The 17427-nt window shown below is 40.8% G+C and overlaps 1 protein-coding gene across 1 annotated transcript in view; it reads right to left on the bottom strand.

The window, feature by feature from the left end:
• Window positions 1-7053: 7053 nt before the first annotated feature.
• The window catches only part of LOC126282233 (bumetanide-sensitive sodium-(potassium)-chloride cotransporter), a 584688-nt gene continuing 574314 nt past the window's right edge, over window positions 7054-17427 (bottom strand). Inside the window, exon 19 of the mRNA XM_049981810.1 lies at window positions 7054-10100. Within this exon, the coding sequence (XP_049837767.1) occupies window positions 9965-10100 (136 nt within the window). The 3' untranslated portion in view covers window positions 7054-9964. The remainder of the gene's footprint in view (window positions 10101-17427) is intronic.

Here is a 17427-nt window from a genome sequence, read left to right as displayed (position 1 = left end):
AGAGAACAATTGACAGGAATGGGGGAAGGAAATACAGTAGAAGAAGAATGGATAGGTTTGAGGGATGAAGTAGTGAAGGCAGCAGAGGAACAAGTAAGTAAAAAGACGAGGGCTAGTAGAAATCCTTGGGTAACAGAAGAAATATTGAATTGAATTGATGAAAGGAGAAAATATAAAAATGCAGTAAATGAAGCAGGCAAAAAGGAATATAAACGTCTCAAAAATGAGATCAACAGGAAATGCAAAATGGCTAAGCAGGGATGGCTAGAGGACAAATGTAAGGGTAAGATAGATACTGCCCACAGGAAAATTAAAGAGACCTTTGGAGAATAGAGAACCACTTGTATGAACATCAAGAGCTCAGATGGAAACCCAGTTCTAAGCAAAGAAGGAAAAGCAGAAAGGTGGAAGGAGTATATAGAGGGTCTATACAAGAGCGATGTACTTGAGGACAATATTATGGAAATAGAAGAGGATGTAGATGAAGATGAAATGGGTGATACGATACTGTGTGAAGAATTTGACAGAGCACTGAAAGACCTGAGTCGAAACAAGGCTCCCGGAGTAGACAACATTCCATTGGAACTACTGACGGCCTTGGGAGAGCCAGTACTGACAAAACTCTATCTTCTGGTGAGCAAGATGTATGAAACAGACGAAATACCGTCAGACTTCAAGAAGAATATAATAATTCCAATCCCAAAGAAAGCAGGTGTTGACAGATGTGAAAATTACCGAATCATCAGTTTAATAAGCCACAGCTGCAAAATACTGACACAAATTCTTTACAGATGAATGGAAAAACTAGTAGAAGCCGACACCGGGAAAGATCAGTTTGGATTCCGCAGAAATACTGGAACACGTGAGGCAGTACTGACTTTATGCCTTATCTTAGAAGAAAAATTAAGGAAAGGCAAACCTACATTTCTAGCATTTGTAGACTTAGAGAAAGCTTTTGACAATGTTGACTGGAATACTCTCTTTCAAATTCTGAAGGTGGCAGGGGTAAAATACAGGGAGCGAAAGGCTATTTACAATTTGTACAGAAACCAGATGGCAGTTATAAGAGTCGAGGGGCACGAAAGGGAGGCAATGGTTGGGAAGGGAGTGAGACAGGGTTTTAGCCTATCCCTGATGTTATTCAATCTGTATACAGAGCAAGCTGTAAAGGAAACAAAACAAATTTTCGGAGTAGGTATTAAAGTCCATGGAGAAGAAATAAAAACTCTGAGGTTCGCTGATGACTTGTAATTCTGTCAGAGACAGCAAAGGATTTGGAAGAGCAGTTGAATGGAATGGAGAGTGTCTTAAAAGGAGGATATAAGATGAACATCAACAAAAGCCAAACAAGGATAATGGAATGTAGTCGAATTAAGTCGGGTGATGCTGAGGGAATTAGATTAGGAAATGAGACACTTAAAGTAGTAAAGGAGTTTTGCTATTTGGGGAGCAAAATAACTGATGATGGTCGAAGTAGAGAGGATATAAAATGTAGACTGGCAATGGCAAGGAAAGCATTTCTGAATAAGAGAAATTTGTTAACATTGAGTATTGATTTAAGTGTGAGGAAGTCATTTCTGAAAGTATTTGTATGGAGTGTTGCCATGTATGGAAGTGAAACATGGACGATAAACAGTTTGGACAAGAAGAGAATAGAAGCTTTCAAAATGTGGTGCTACAGAAGAATGCTGAAGATTAGATGGGTAGATCACATAACTAATGAGGAAGTATTGAATAGGATTGGGGAGAAGAGAAGTTTGTGGCACAACTTGACCAGAAGAAGGGATCGGTTGTTCGGACATGTTCTGAGGCATCAAGGGATCACCAGTTTACTATTGGAGGGCAGTGTGGAGGGTAAAAATCGTAGAGGGAGACCAAGAGATGAATACACTAAGTAGATTCAGAAGGATGTAGGTTTCGGTAGGTACTGTGAGATTAAGAAGCTTGCACAGGATAGAGTAGCATGGAGAGCTGCATCAAACCAGTCTCAGGAGTGAAGACCACAACAACAACAACATGCTCTCCCTGAAACTCTGTACAACCTCTGGTTAGTCAGTTTATCCAGGTTCCACCTCCTCAAATTCCCACCTTTTTGCAGGTTCTTCAGTTTTAATCTACAGTTCATAACCAATAGATTGTGGTCAGAGTCCACATCTGCCCCTGGAAATGTCTTACAATTTAAAATCTGGTTCCTAAATCTCTGTCTTACCATTATATAATCTGTCTGAAACCTTCTTCCACGTACACAACCTTCTTTCTTGATTCTTGAACTCAAGTGTTAGTTATGATTAAGTTATGCTCTGTGCAAAATTCTACCAGGCGGCTTCCTCTTTTTTTTTCCTTAGCCCCAGTCCATATTCACCTACTATGTTTCCTTCTCTCCCTTTTCCTACTGTCGAATTCCAGTCACCCATGAGTATTATATTTTCGTCTCCCTTCACTACCTGAATAATTTCTTTTATCTCGTCATACATTTCATCAATTTCTCCATCATCTGCAGAACTAGTTGGCATATAAACGTGTATTACTATTTGTTCCATAAAAACACGGGAGAACTGCCAGATATCAGTAACGTTCTGCCACTATATTTCGACACAGAGTCTTCTGGGCATCTTTAGGTGAATGCCGCTGTAGTAATACTGGCGAGTACAAGCTGAGCTCCGATACTTAAGACCTTCTGAGGTGCCATTGCGCATTCGCTGCTCGGCGTGCGCGTTCATAAAGGCTCCGTGCACTGCGCCTCATGCCCTACACTGCCTTGGGTATTGGTATCAGGTCGATTTCCATCTTTATGCAGATAACTATGTCGACTACAAAGTTCCTCTATAATAGGATTCCAAGCAGAGTTTAGCTGATAACCGCTAACTCGGGAAAGCTTTAAACATCACGTGTATTACTGTAGTAGGCGTGGGCTTCGTTTCTATTTGGACCACAATAATGCGTTCACTATGCTGTTTGTAGTAGCTTACCCACACTCCTACTTTTTTATTCATTATTAAACCTACTCCTGCGTTACCCCTATTTGATTTTGTATTTATAACCCTATATTCACCTGACCAAAAGTCTTGTTCCTCCTGCCACCGAACTTCAGTAATTCCCACTATATCTAACTTTAACCTATCCATTTCCCTTTTTAAATTTTCTAACCTACCTGCCCAATTAAGGGATCTGACATTCCACGCTCCAATCCATAGAACGCCAGTTTTCTGTCTCTCGATAACGACGTCCTCTTGAGTAGCCCCGCCCGGAGATCTGAATGGGGGACTATTTTAACTCCAGAATGTTTTACCCAAGAGGATGCCATCATCATTTAACCATACAGTAAAGCTGCATGCCCTCGGGAAAATTTATGGCTGAGGTTTCCCCTTGCTTTCAGCCATTCGCAGTACCACAACAGCAAGACCGTTTTGGTTAGTGTTACAGTGCCAGATCAGTCAATCATCCAGACTCTTGCCTCTGCAAATGTGTATATGGAAGGAAATCAGTTAATAGAACAATAAAATATTGTTTATTTCAAGAAGGTACGTGTTATTCTACATCCATTGTATACTTCTATTGTAATTTAATAATAAATACCAGCTTGTGGACAGTTCCGATTGGAGCGTTCAATTCTAGTGAAATAGTTTTATGCTTTCTTCAGAAAAGAAGTCACTTCATGGATCATTCAAATCCACAATTGTACCTGGACATTTCTCAGAACTGAAAGCAATCTGAGTGCTATGCAACAGAGCCCCGAAGAATATTTCTCCATACTTTGGTTATCACTTTTAGCTCAACACGGTATCTGCAAAAGCTGGAGCAGATTTCTACAACAGCAGAAGCATGTAATCACTATCAGTTTCACACATCGCCCTGTGTACGCTGTATGTACTTACCCACAACTGTGAACATGCAGTTACACACATAGAAAGACAATACAAGGTGGTGTGGGAAACATTTCAGTATAAAGGTCCTGTAGAGCTAGGCAGTAATTAGCCTAGTATTAGAAGTAAACAAATTTATATTTTTCCAAAGGAGCCTTTATATATGGCGACCATGACATGACACAGTCCTGATACAATAGTACATGAACAGTCATAGTGAACCTGCAATATAACTATGTTAGTAAATTAGTAATTAATGTTTCATTGTGTGTATATATGTCTAGTTCTATAGAGTAACTACATTATTGTCCTTTGTATGTTTCATGCTAACAGAATGTGCGGGAGTATCTTGTGAAGAGAACGAGTACGCCATCCCAGCAGCCAAGCAGAAACTTCAAAAAGGCCAGAACATTTGAATTACTAGCTTTCTTGAGCATTTATGCATTGTAGTAACCTTTCACGTATTGATTTTCTAGGTATAGTGTTGCTACATTACTTTTACTAGAAATCCAGTATTTCAGTAGATATAGTAAGACAATATTTTATACGTTATCTATGTACTGTGTTGTGTCACATTTTAAAGTGTACATTAACAAGTTTAGGACATTTACTTTTTTGTGTGTGTAAAATTTAATAGTCACTTTTGTAGGACTTATTTAATGGAGAAACTGTCAATTGCTTATTTACATGGTGACAACTAGATCTATGTTCAAAGCCAATAAGCAAGCACACATCACAATGCCAAAAAATGAATTAAATAGTGTGAATGCATCGTCAAATAGTGCCATAGAAATTAATACCAGCATAGTTAGCGATATGTCGATTATGACTGAGCAACTAGCAGTAATTAATGCGCTCACACCGTCAACACAAACGGTTGCTAGGTCCGACATTCATATGTTGAGTGAAGTCCAGAGAAAGATGCAGCAACCAACAAACAACATGAATTTCATCTCTGACACAGACGCATGAAAAAACGAAATGACTGTACTGAAAAATGTGTCGGTACAATCCTCATTAAGCCCAGTGCAGTCGTCAATTGCTGAGAATAACAATTTGTTATCCCAGCTGATGTCAAGTTTGACTGTCATAATACAAGGAATTAAAGCATTGGAAACCACGCAATTCACATTTGCAAATGAAATGAATTGTAGATTCCAAGTATTGGAGAGAGTGCAATTTAATTTGGCTCATGAGCAATTTAATAAACTAAAAGATATAAATGATAAGATTACTGAAAAATTCCAAAGTTTGGAAACAAAGCAGAGTCACTTGATTGCCAGTCAGGCAAGAACAACAGTATCAATATCAGTATCAGTAACAGTATACCACAGTGAACATACAGTTACTCACACACATAGAAAGACAATACAAGGTGGTGTGGGAAACATTTCAGTATAAAGGTACTGTAGACCTAAACAGTAATTAGCCTAGTATTAGTAGTAAACAAATTAATTTTTTTCAAAGGAGCCTTTATATATGTCTACCGTTAGACAGGACACGATTCTGATACAACAGTACATGAACACTCATGGTGAACCTGCAATATAACTATTTTAGTAATTAATGTTTCATTGTGTGTATATAAACAATTTTTTTTAAGGAGTCTTTATAGAACCCCCATTTGTCATGCCGTACCACTGTCGATTGAACCATCAAATCCACATCCAGTGTCAGGGCTCCGACTATCTATTATGCCCTGAAATTGGGTATATACTACACAAGATCCTCCCTATCCATTCCAAAGGGGTGTTCCATTCCCTATCCAACCTTCACAACATCCTAGTCCATCCTCATGCCACTCCCAGTTCCAGCCCCCTTGCCACAGTGATCATGTACCTGTGGAAGAAACCAAGTGCAAGACGTGGCCAGTCCACTCAACCAGCACTTCCTGTTCTAGTCCTGTCACAGTCTTATCCTACCCCATCAGAGGCTGGGCCTCTTATGAAAGTAGCCACGCAGCTCTGCTGCAATCATTGTACAGCTTTCCAGCCAGCTGTCCTCAAGAATTAATGGCCACTGCCAAACTGTGGCAAAGACCAAAGTGGACCACTCTGTGGTACACTATGCAACTGAACACAACGTGCTTGATTTTAATGGCTGCTTCATAATCTGGATCTTCCCTTTCACTATCAGCGTTTTTGAATCGCATATATGGGAATTATTCTTATAACACATTCTCCATTCCCATATTTATCCTTGCCTCAACCTAGGATAACCTAGTGTCGCCACACCCACCACCCAACAGTTTCTGTCCCCTCAGTCCTCCCAATTCACGTCTCCTCATCATGTCTGCCATCCCTTGCCAGCCCAAGCGCCAGTCTCTTCCCCTCTCTGCTCCTCCACTTTTCTGCTCCCCCCCTCCCCCCACTACCTCCTGACACCACCCATGGTATCCTTGTCCTGCAGCCTTTTAGTCTCTGCACAGCCTGACAGCACTCTTTTCTTTCTCCCTCCCCCCCCCCCCCCCCCCCCAACCATACTCTGCTATCCCTTCTCCTCTCCTGCTCCACTTACAACTGCTGCTTTTGTTCAATGCAATAGTTGCAGTCTGGTGAGAGTGGCTGGAGACAGCAGTCACCTGTGCATGAAGTGTGCCTATGTGTATTTTCCTGAATCAGCATGTCATCTTTACAGTGAGTAGCCACCTGTGCCTTTCATAATTGTTGATATACCAACATGGACTTCCCATTGTTTGATTATACCTTTTGCAATGATTATCCAAGAGTGATTCCTCCTCTTACCACAGGTGTTCCACTCAGTACTTTTACTGTACCAACTGTTGTTTTCTCTATTCCTTGCCTGATGTACTCATATTTCTAAAATCCATTTCATTAACTGTTGTACAAAGGCTGTAAAAAGGACATAATAAAGTTTTTCAGCAGAGTTTATTGTGGACTCCTCCGCATACTGAGCCAAATTGATACCTAGCCCTTAGCAGTCACTGTCTCATTCATGTACAGGCCTGTTCTACTGAGTAAGCACTTTCTCTATCTCCTGTGTGTAACCAAAATAACTTCTGCACTTCTGCAAGTAATTTCTTCCTATAGAACATCACTCACCGCCCTCCACTAGAAGACATTATGAGATGACTGAGGCCAGTATTCAAACTGTGCTCTCTCTGCCTCATCAACAGGAGCATAAGGGATAACTGGCATTCATGGGTCAACAAAATTACAAAAGAAAACAATAAAAATTGGTATTTTGTAATTATTAGTAAACATACAGGTCACAACTCATGTATTTTAAGCATATATTGATACAATGTCATTTTATCAAAATATCCTTGGTAATACACATCCAGTTCTTGATACTCTTCATGTTACAATAATTATCAGAATGTTACATATTTGAATATGTTCAATGTCAAAGAAAGAAAGAAAGACACTTCTTTCCCACTGATAAATATTTTATGAGGTTGTGCACATTGTGCATACAGCTGATTTTATATAAATTAATTTCAATCAGTGTAAGTTGTATCACTGTTCGAAAACTGTAACCAACTAACAATTCTTCCTTTATTAAACACAGAAATGTTTTATTTGTAAGGCAAAAAAAAATAAAAAGTCTGCAACGTATTACTGACAAGCAACTGAAAAACTTTACAGCATTTCCATCAAGTGTATTTCTTGATGAATCAAAGGTATACAACTCACAGCAAAATACTGTAGGGTAAATAAGAAATAGAATGATGTCAGCAAGCAATAAAGGTGTGTGTACATAGTAAACTGTTGAGAGCAGATTTGCCCCTCTTAAACCTGATACATGTCAAAATATAAACATCAATTTTTCATATGGAGCATAAAACTTATTCATGATGCCTTGAACATTAACCATAGAAAATCAACAGCTTATATTATACTCTGTTAACTACTGCGCACATCCAACCATACTAGATCAAAGTGACAAGAGTGATATCATTTACTGATACGATGTTAACAGTACAGATTAAACTGACAAATGCAGAAAATTTACAAGGCAAAAGTTCAACTTATACATTTCTGTTTTCATTTTATGAAGTTCACTGACACACTGCTTGGCAACAGTCTGCTTTTTCTGCATATTTACATTTTTTTTCTGCTGGCTACAGTACATTAACCACTCTAGAAGTATAAAATTAAGAATAACAATGTTACCATATCAATACAGTGTTCATTATATGTACTGTCAAGTAAAAGGAAGTCAGCAGCATATACTGAATACTTAATTGCACATTCACATGTGCACAACCGAAAAAGATTACAACCTTTGTTACTTCTGTACATGCTGCAGAGTTTTATTCAGCAAATATAAATTTTAAATTGTCAAAAAGGTGCCAAATAATTTATTTGTCATTTAATATTTTGCTTCACACACACACACACACACACACACACACACACACACAAAACCAACAATGACCTTGTTCTCTTCCATTCAGCATGTGTAAGTAAATGTAGACTTGAAAATACATTATACTATTTTATAAGCTGAAAGATTTCCAGTTTAATAAAAAGCACAAGACTTAATACCCTTATCATATGATAACGGTTCTGATTCTAACCAATTAGTTATGCACTCACTTTGATAAATACACACCATTTGTGGTTTTCAGATGAACATACGACTGCATCTGTCATTACTGAACAAAATATCATTAGTAAGACACCAATCTATGGCATTCTTGAAATGATGAATAAATTTGGAATGTATTGGACACTTACTGTGCCCCCAGTGATCTGTCAGGATTATAGCTAAAATCCTGCACAAATTTTCTTATGAGTTTGTGAACATGTTCATAACATTTAAAGCTTAGTATACTGAGTTCCATCACCAGTTTTAGTGTTGTGTAACACATAAATGATAATGCTATTAATGATAACAAAATGTTCTTTTAAAGCTTTGTAGATTTTACAATGCACCAGAAGAGCATATATCAATAGCAGGAATTTTGAAGACATGATAACTAATTTTCAGTGATAACTCCATAAGTTAAATACAGAGAGATTATATTCACAATTATACAAAATATGAATGATTCACACAACAATGTATAAATAGTTTTAAGACAAGGCATTTTTAAACATTTGTATAAAAATACTTTTGGTCATTCCACAGGTTAAAATTCACTGGTGAATGACATTGTGCAAGAAAATGGATGGAAGAATATTACAATGTAACATGTTAGTCTGCTCACATTTCTTTGAGACACTTAATATTAGCCAGAACCATTTATATATATGTTCAGAATAATAAATGAAAAAATAATACTGTGTTCTACTGTTTATAGTAAACAGTTACCTCAAAAGTTAATATTTTGTAAACTATTCAGAATACTTTCTCCACTAAATCCTCACCTCACAACACAGTGAAGATGAGACTACTCATATATACTAAAATGTTCTAAAATTATTGTCTTTGTACATCTTTTCTACTAACATACAAATATGATGTAGCAACATAATTAACTTGCAATTATAATGTATAAATAAGTTTAAAGTAAGAAGTGTACATTTATCTTATGGCATGTGCTGTACATTAGGCTGTAACACTTTCAGTCATACAGAGATTCGTGTGTCACAGTTTTCATTTCTACAAAAATAAATACATTCTTTTACAGATTAATTATTTCATCCATAGTTTCATTTTTATTTTCCTTTATAAAATGAAGGATTTCAAATCCTATGATGTAACTGTTGCCTATCATCTAACTTGAAAACTAAATTTTTTAAAATGCTGAAAGATCCTGCTATCTGGAATGATTACACATACATAAGAAATGATAATGTGGTTATCCCTTAAGGGACAGCAACCACATAACTAAACCAGACTCAAAGATATATTTCCACAACATCAAGTAGTACTAATTATAGCAAGAAAAGTTACATTTCAGCAATTAATACTGTTGCCTCCTTCATAAGCATCACTGTCACCCAAGTACAAAATTGAGTCACTGATGGAAGACTGACACCAAAATGTATGTAAATGAAAGCATAAATATTGTCATCACTTTCAGTACTTTATCTCATTAATCCAGGAGCCTTGCAAATATTTTGGGCAATCTGCATGAATCTTCAGAAAGATGTGTCCATGAGAGAGACAGAAGGAATGTCAGCATACTTCTACGAGTAAAATGTGAGCACAGAGGTCTGATTTCCTCTGACCAACAGGAATGGAGGCATGTCTCTGGTAAGTACTTCCAACCATGCCATGTACAGTGCAGCAGAAACCACATTTTTTCTCGGCATTGGGAGAGTCCTGAAAATTTATGTGTGAAGAAAAGTATTACATTATATTTGTGAATATACTTGAATAGTGCAAAGATAGTAAAATGTGATACTGAAATACAATATGACAGAAATATACACTTTGGTTTTCTAAATTATATTTTTAATGTATGTAACTCAGTAGACCTTAGTTGACAACTATGAAGTATGATATGATGTGCTATAAGGTAATTCAAAATTGTCTGCTAGATGAATCCCTTTTCCCAAGGCAGGTGTTCCTTATCTGTAGGAAGAGGCTGCTTACCAAAGTGTAGAGCTATCAGCTAGGTGAAGGTGACAATTGCTAAACAAAGCAGACTTGGTAAGAGTCTTATAAATTCAATTTTAATTCAGTGGAAATGTGAAAGGTGTAGAGATCATGTGTGTCCTAATCCTTTCAAGCTCAAACTGTGATTCTGTGTTGTTGACAGCAGAGATGGTGAATGTGTAGTGACTGCTTGCTGTGCCTGTTTTTAAATCTACTGGTTTGTGAAAGCCTTTTGGAAAGTAGTTGGATTGCTGCAGGGCTTTGACTAGGGCTAGAGACAATTTTAAACCTGCTTGCCTGTGAGGTTAGCCTAACTTATTTAGATTAACAGTGTATTTGTAGCAGTGCAGTGAATTAATCCAGATCCACCAACAAACAATTGTGAGGAAGTTTATGCAGCAATACATCACGTAATATGTCTCACGTGCTGAATACCATGAAGAGTGCTTGGTCTCTGGCCACAGCCACGAGTGGTTCTTTGCCCAATAAACTCTAAGATGACATGCAAGAAGGAACATTTCAAAGTTCACCAAATCCAAATGCCTAGCCATATAAGCAATGCAAGCACACACACACACACACACACACACACACACACACACATACATGGTGTTTGGTCTTTTGGACCATATGTATGGTGACAATGACCAATATTCCTTTCTTTCAGTGCAGATGAACACCGCACCTGATCTCTTACTGGAGTCAGGATCTGCCATTAGGAGATTCATGGTAGGTGATGCCCTGTCAGTAGCATGTAACAGGCTTGGAATTTGGGTCAGAATGGGAGAAAGCTCAGATGGCCAAAGCAGTTAAGATGGCAATTGCATAAAACAGGAAATCTGGGTCTGAGCCCCAGTCCAGCACAAGTTTTCACCTGCTACCACTGAAACATTTCATTGTCCAAATGTAGCTAACATCAAAGAAACCTCTGAACATATGCCTACAATCCATAATCCAACCAGAATTGTACTAAAGCCTGGTGAAACTTTAACATAAAAGCACTACCAGCATCCCAGGACCTATACTGAAGAATTTTAACATCTTTCATGCATTCAGAAACATTATTTTCAATTTCTTAAGGTGTAATAACTACATCAGTTTATAACAAAAGATGGCCAGGAACTAAAATTCTCTCTCACATTCAGAAAGTCTCCTGCAGTTGCAAAACTTGTGGACTTAAAATGTGTGGAGAATGGTCGAAATCAAGAAATGCTGATTTCTGTGTTGAGAAGCAAAACATCTGTCCCCCCTGCTCTAAAACCTTAATTACTGTTTGCAGATTGTGCACATTTCTGGGTTAAAGAAGGAGTAAAATACAGCAAAATCATCCATATATAACATACAATACACTGACTTCCTAACTGTGGATGTAATCAAACAATTATTAAGCCTTGGATGTAGTGTTATTGATGGTAGTAACATGGTAAAATTGAAAAGGCAGGCTTGAAAGCCATCATTCTCTTGTTAAAAGTGCTCCAACAGGGCTCACCCAACATCATAACACAATAAGCAATGTGTAAAAAGAGGATTATGTATAGACTGAGAGACGTGTTTTGAATCCTGATTTTTGGAGCTACCGAAGGCTGTTATGTCACTAAGCTCCATAGAATGGCTTCTCAAAAAAAAAAAAAAAAATAAATAAATAAATAAAAAAAAAATACTTCCAATAGATATAGTTTCCATATGAAAGATTGTCCAATAACTGCCTCCAGCAGATATAGATTATCAATTTTAGAATGATATCTCCAGAATCCAACCTGAAACTCATATTTGGGTTGACAGGAGTAAGAAACCCAAACAAGGTAGCAGTATATCAATTGATCAATTTCCCTGAAATATTTCCTACATAGCTTTTGGGGGGAGGGGGTGACCCTCTGATGGACACTTAGTTAGGTCCAGGTCCTCCCTTGTTTCAAGAGCGTTATTAGTACTGAATCCATGAGGTGAGGTAATCTCCTTTCTCCCCGATATGTTGCACCTGTCAAACTCCACAGACATTGTTGAAACAACAGTTGCTACTGGTTCTCTATCATGACTGTGTTGATAGAAGGCAGGATCCTGGCTGGCAATGGTGATCACTATAGGAAAATATGCCTTGATTGTCTGCAATATACTTATCTGACTGATCTAGAGATTACCATTTCTCATTATGCCAGTAACTCAGCATATTCCACTTTGGGTATAATTCCACTTTGGGTATAATTCCCCCTTATAATCTCCAATATTAATGTTGACTTAGTAGAATTTAGTTCAGGAGTTCATAACACTGTCTCTTTTTGTTCTCCTTAATAGTTCAGTGGCATTTGACTCTTGTCACTTAAATGACTGCAATATTCATTGCAATTGGTCAGCATTAGTGTTGCTGCAAAACAGCACAACTGCATGTGATAGCAAAGTTGCACTCCTAACTTCACAAAACACAGACACTCTTAACCCTTTTGCTGCTGTGGGCGTGTCCATCTATATGCATCCTGGGCTGCCAACCTTTCACTGCTGCAGATGTGTTACTTCCATAGCTCAGTGAATAAAAATGTTTCAAGCATTTATAATACTACATATGTGCCTCATTGCATGCTATTATTGCACGAAATCTTGTTTCGATATGTTGAATCATTTAGGAGATATGACAATAGTTATGACCACATTATTCGCGAGGTACAAGGACATTAATGCATGTATTGTGCACGATCATCCATTGGAAATAAAACATATAACTCAAGAACAAAATGAGATATTGTTCTGCTCCCAATGTTAAATAAAATTTCAGTATATTACCTACATTTCATTCAGTGCAATGTATGAGGTAAAATTGAACACACACAATTTTTATGCAGTGAGTTTTTACCTTTACACTTTAAAGTCCCGGCGGGAGGGCGCCGGCGGGCGGGTGGGCGCATGAGCGGGGCACACGGGAGCACGCACAGAGTTGCGAGCTTTCGCGGCTGGCAGTTGCTTCGCCGGGGGGGGGGGGGGGGGGGATGAGGGGATGTGGGTTTTGGGGGAGGGGGTGGGGGGTCGTTCCAGTCCCGGGAGCGGGGGGACTTCCCTTCGGGGGGTGGGGGGGGGTGGGGGGGTGGGGGGGGGGGAAGGACGGGTGTACACTCGCACACACACACACACACACACACACACACACACCCACACACATGTCCATCCGCACATGCGGACACAAGCAGACGTTTAAATATGTCTGCTTGTGTCTGTGTGTGTGCGGATGGATGTGTGTGTGGGTGTGTGTGTGCGAGTGTACACCTGTCCTTTTTTTCCCCTAAGGGAAGTCTTTCCGCTCCCGGGATTAGAATGACTCCTTACCCTCTCCCTTAAAACCCACATCCTTTCATTTTTCCCTCTCCTTCCCTCTTTCCTGACGAAGCAACTGCCAGTTGCGAAAGCTCGTAATTCTGTGTGTGTGTTTGTGTGTTTTGTTCATGTGCCTGTCTGCCGGCGCTTTCCCGCTTGGTAAGTGTGTGTATATATATATATATATATATATATATATATATATATATAAATAAAACAGAAAGAAACTTCCACATGGGAAAAATATATTAAAAATAAAGATTCCAAGACTTACCAAGCGGGAAAGCGCCGGCAGACAGGCACATGAACAAAACACACAAACACACACACAGAATTACAAGCTTTCGCAACTGGCAGTTGCTTCGTCAGGAAGGAAGGAAGGAGAGGGAAAAATGAAAGGGTGTGGGTTTTAAGGGAGAGGGTAAGGAGTCATTCCAATCCCGGGAGCGGAAAGACTTCCCTTAGGGGAAAAAAAAAAAAAAAAAAAAAAAGGACAGGTATACACACACACACACATATCCATCCGCACATACACAGACACAAGCAGACATATTTAAAGGCAAAGAGTTAAGGGCAGAGATGTCAGTCGAGGCGGAAGTACAGAGGCAAAGAAGTTGTTGAAAGACAGGTGAGGTATGAGCGGCGGCAACTTGAAATTAGCGGAGGTTGAGGCCTGGCGGATATCGAGAAGAGAGGATATACTGAAGGGCGAGTTCCCATCTCCGGAGTTCGGATAGGTTGGTGTTGGTGGGAAGTATCCAAATAACTCGGACGGTGTAACACTGTGCCAAGATGTGCTGGCCGTGCATCAAGGCATGTTTAGCCACAGGGTGATCCTCATTACCAACAAACACTGTCTGCCTGTGTCCATTCATGCGAATGGACAGTTTGTTGCTGGTCATTCCCACATAGAAAGCATCACAGTGCAGGCAGGTCAGTTGGTAAATCACGTGGGTGCTTTCACATGTGGCTCTCCCTTTGATTGTGTACACCTTCCGGGTTACAGGACTGGAGTAGGTGGTGGTGGGAGGGTGCATAGGACAGGTTTTACACCGGGGGCGGTTGCAAGGGTAGGAGCCAGAGGGTAGGGGAGGTGGTTTGGGGATTTCATAGGGATGAACCAAGAGGTTACGAAGGTTAGGTGGACGGCGGAAAGACACTCTTGGTGGAGTGGGGAGGATTTCATGAAGGATGGATCTCATTTCGGGGCAGGATTTTAGGAAGTCGTATCCCTGCTGGAGAGCCACATTCAAGGTCTGATCCAGTCCTGGGAAGTATTCTGTTACAAGTGGGGCACTTTTGGGGTTCTTCTGTGAGAGGTTCTGGGTTTGAGGGGATGAGGAAGTGGCTCTGGTTATCTGCTTCTGTACCAGGTTGGGAGGGTAGTTGCGGGATGCGAAAGCTGTTTTCAGGTTGTTGGTGTAATGGTCGAGGGATTCAGGACTGGAGCAGATTCGTTTGCCACGAAGGCCTAGGCTGTAGGGAAGGGACCGTTTGATATGGAATGGGTGGCAGCTGTCATAATGGAGGTACTGTTGCTTGTTGGTGGGTTTGATGTGGACGGATGTGTGCAGCTGGCCATTGGACAGATGGAGGTCAACATCTAGGAAAGTGGCATGGGATTTGGAGTAGGACCAGGTGAATCTGATGGAACCAAAGGAGTTGAGGTTGGAGAGGAAATTCTGGAGTTGTTCTTCACTGTGAGTCCAGATCATGAAGATGTCGTCAATAAATCTGTACCAAACTTTGGGTTGGCAGGCTTGGGTAACCAAGAAGGCTTCCTCTAAGCGACCCATAAATAGGTTGGCATACGAGGGGGCCATCCTGGTACCCATGGCTGTTCCCTTTGATTGTTGGTATGTCTGGCCTTCAAAAGTGAAGAAGTTGTGGGTCAGGATGAAGCTGGCTAAGGTGACGAGGAAAGAGGTTTTAGGTAGGGTGGCAGGTGATCGGCGTGAAAGGAAGTGCTCCATTGCAGCGAGGCCCTGGATGTGCGGGATATTTGTGTATAGGGAAGTGGCATCAATGGTTACCAGGATGGTTTCTGGGGGTAACAGACTGGGTACGGATTCCAGGCGTTCGAGAAAGTGGTTGGTGTCTTTGATGAAGGATGGGAGACTGCATGTAATGGTTTGAAGGTGTTGATCTACATAGGCAGAGATGCGTTCTGTGGGGGCTTGGTAACCAGCTACAATGGGGCGGCCAGGATGTTTGGGTTTGTGAATTTTAGGAAGTAGGTAGAAGGTGGGAGTGCGAGGTGACGGTGGGGTGAGGAGTTTGATGGAGTCAGGTGAAAGGTTCCTTTCACGCCGATCACCTGCCACCCTACCTAAAACCTCTTTCCTCGTCACCTTAGCCAGCTTCATCCTGACCCACAACTTCTTCACTTTTGAAGGCCAGACATACCAACAATCAAAGGGAACAGCCATGGGTACCAGGATGGCCCCCTCGTATGCCAACCTATTTATGGGTCGCTTAGAGGAAGCCTTCTTGGTTACCCAAGCCTGCCAACCCAAAGTTTGGTACAGATTTATTGACGACATCTTCATGATCTGGACTCACAGTGAAGAACAACTCCAGAATTTCCTCTCCAACCTCAACTCCTTTGGTTCCATCAGATTCACCTGGTCCTACTCCAAATCCCATGCCACTTTCCTAGATGTTGACCTCCATCTGTCCAATGGCCAGCTGCACACATCCGTCCACATCAAACCCACCAACAAGCAACAGTACCTCCATTATGACAGCTGCCACCCATTCCATATCAAACGGTCCCTTCCCTACAGCCTAGGCCTTCGTGGCAAACGAATCTGCTCCAGTCCTGAATCCCTCGACCATTACACCAACAACCTGAAAACAGCTTTCGCATCCCGCAACTACCCTCCCAACCTGGTACAGAAGCAGATAACCAGAGCCACTTCCTCATCCCCTCAAACCCAGAACCTCTCACAGAAGAACCCCAAAAGTGCCCCACTTGTAACAGAATACTTCCCAGGACTGGATCAGACCTTGAATGTGGCTCTCCAGCAGGGATACGACTTCCTAAAATCCTGCCCCGAAATGAGATCCATCCTTCATGAAATCCTCCCCACTCCACCAAGAGTGTCTTTCCGCCGTCCACCTAACCTTCGTAACCTCTTGGTTCATCCCTATGAAATCCCCAAACCACCTCCCCTACCCTCTGGCTCCTACCCTTGCAACCGCCCCCGGTGTAAAACCTGTCCTATGCACCCTCCCACCACCACCTACTCCAGTCCTGTAACCCGGAAGGTGTACACAATCAAAGGGAGAGCCACATGTGAAAGCACCCACGTGATTTACCAACTGACCTGCCTGCACTGTGATGCTTTCTATGTGGGAATGACCAGCAACAAACTGTCCATTCGCATGAATGGACACAGGCAGACAGTGTTTGTTGGTAATGAGGATCACCCTGTGGCTAAACATGCCTTGATGCACGGCCAGCACATCTTGGCACAGTGTTACACCGTCCGAGTTATTTGGATACTTCCCACCAACACCAACCTATCCGAACTCCGGAGATGGGAACTCGCCCTTCAGTATATCCTCTCTTCTCGATATCCGCCAGGCCTCAACCTCCGCTAATTTCAAGTTGCCGCCGCTCATACCTCACCTGTCTTTCAACAACTTCTTTGCCTCTGTACTTCCGCCTCGACTGACATCTCTGCCCTTAACTCTTTGCCTTTAAATATGTCTGCTTGTGTCTGTGTATGTGCGGATGGATATGTGT

This window comes from Schistocerca gregaria, chromosome 7 (genome assembly GCF_023897955.1).
Source record: "Schistocerca gregaria isolate iqSchGreg1 chromosome 7, iqSchGreg1.2, whole genome shotgun sequence".
Classification (NCBI taxonomy): Eukaryota; Metazoa; Arthropoda; class Insecta; order Orthoptera; family Acrididae; genus Schistocerca; species Schistocerca gregaria.
This window is presented reverse-complemented; position numbering and strand designations above follow the sequence as displayed.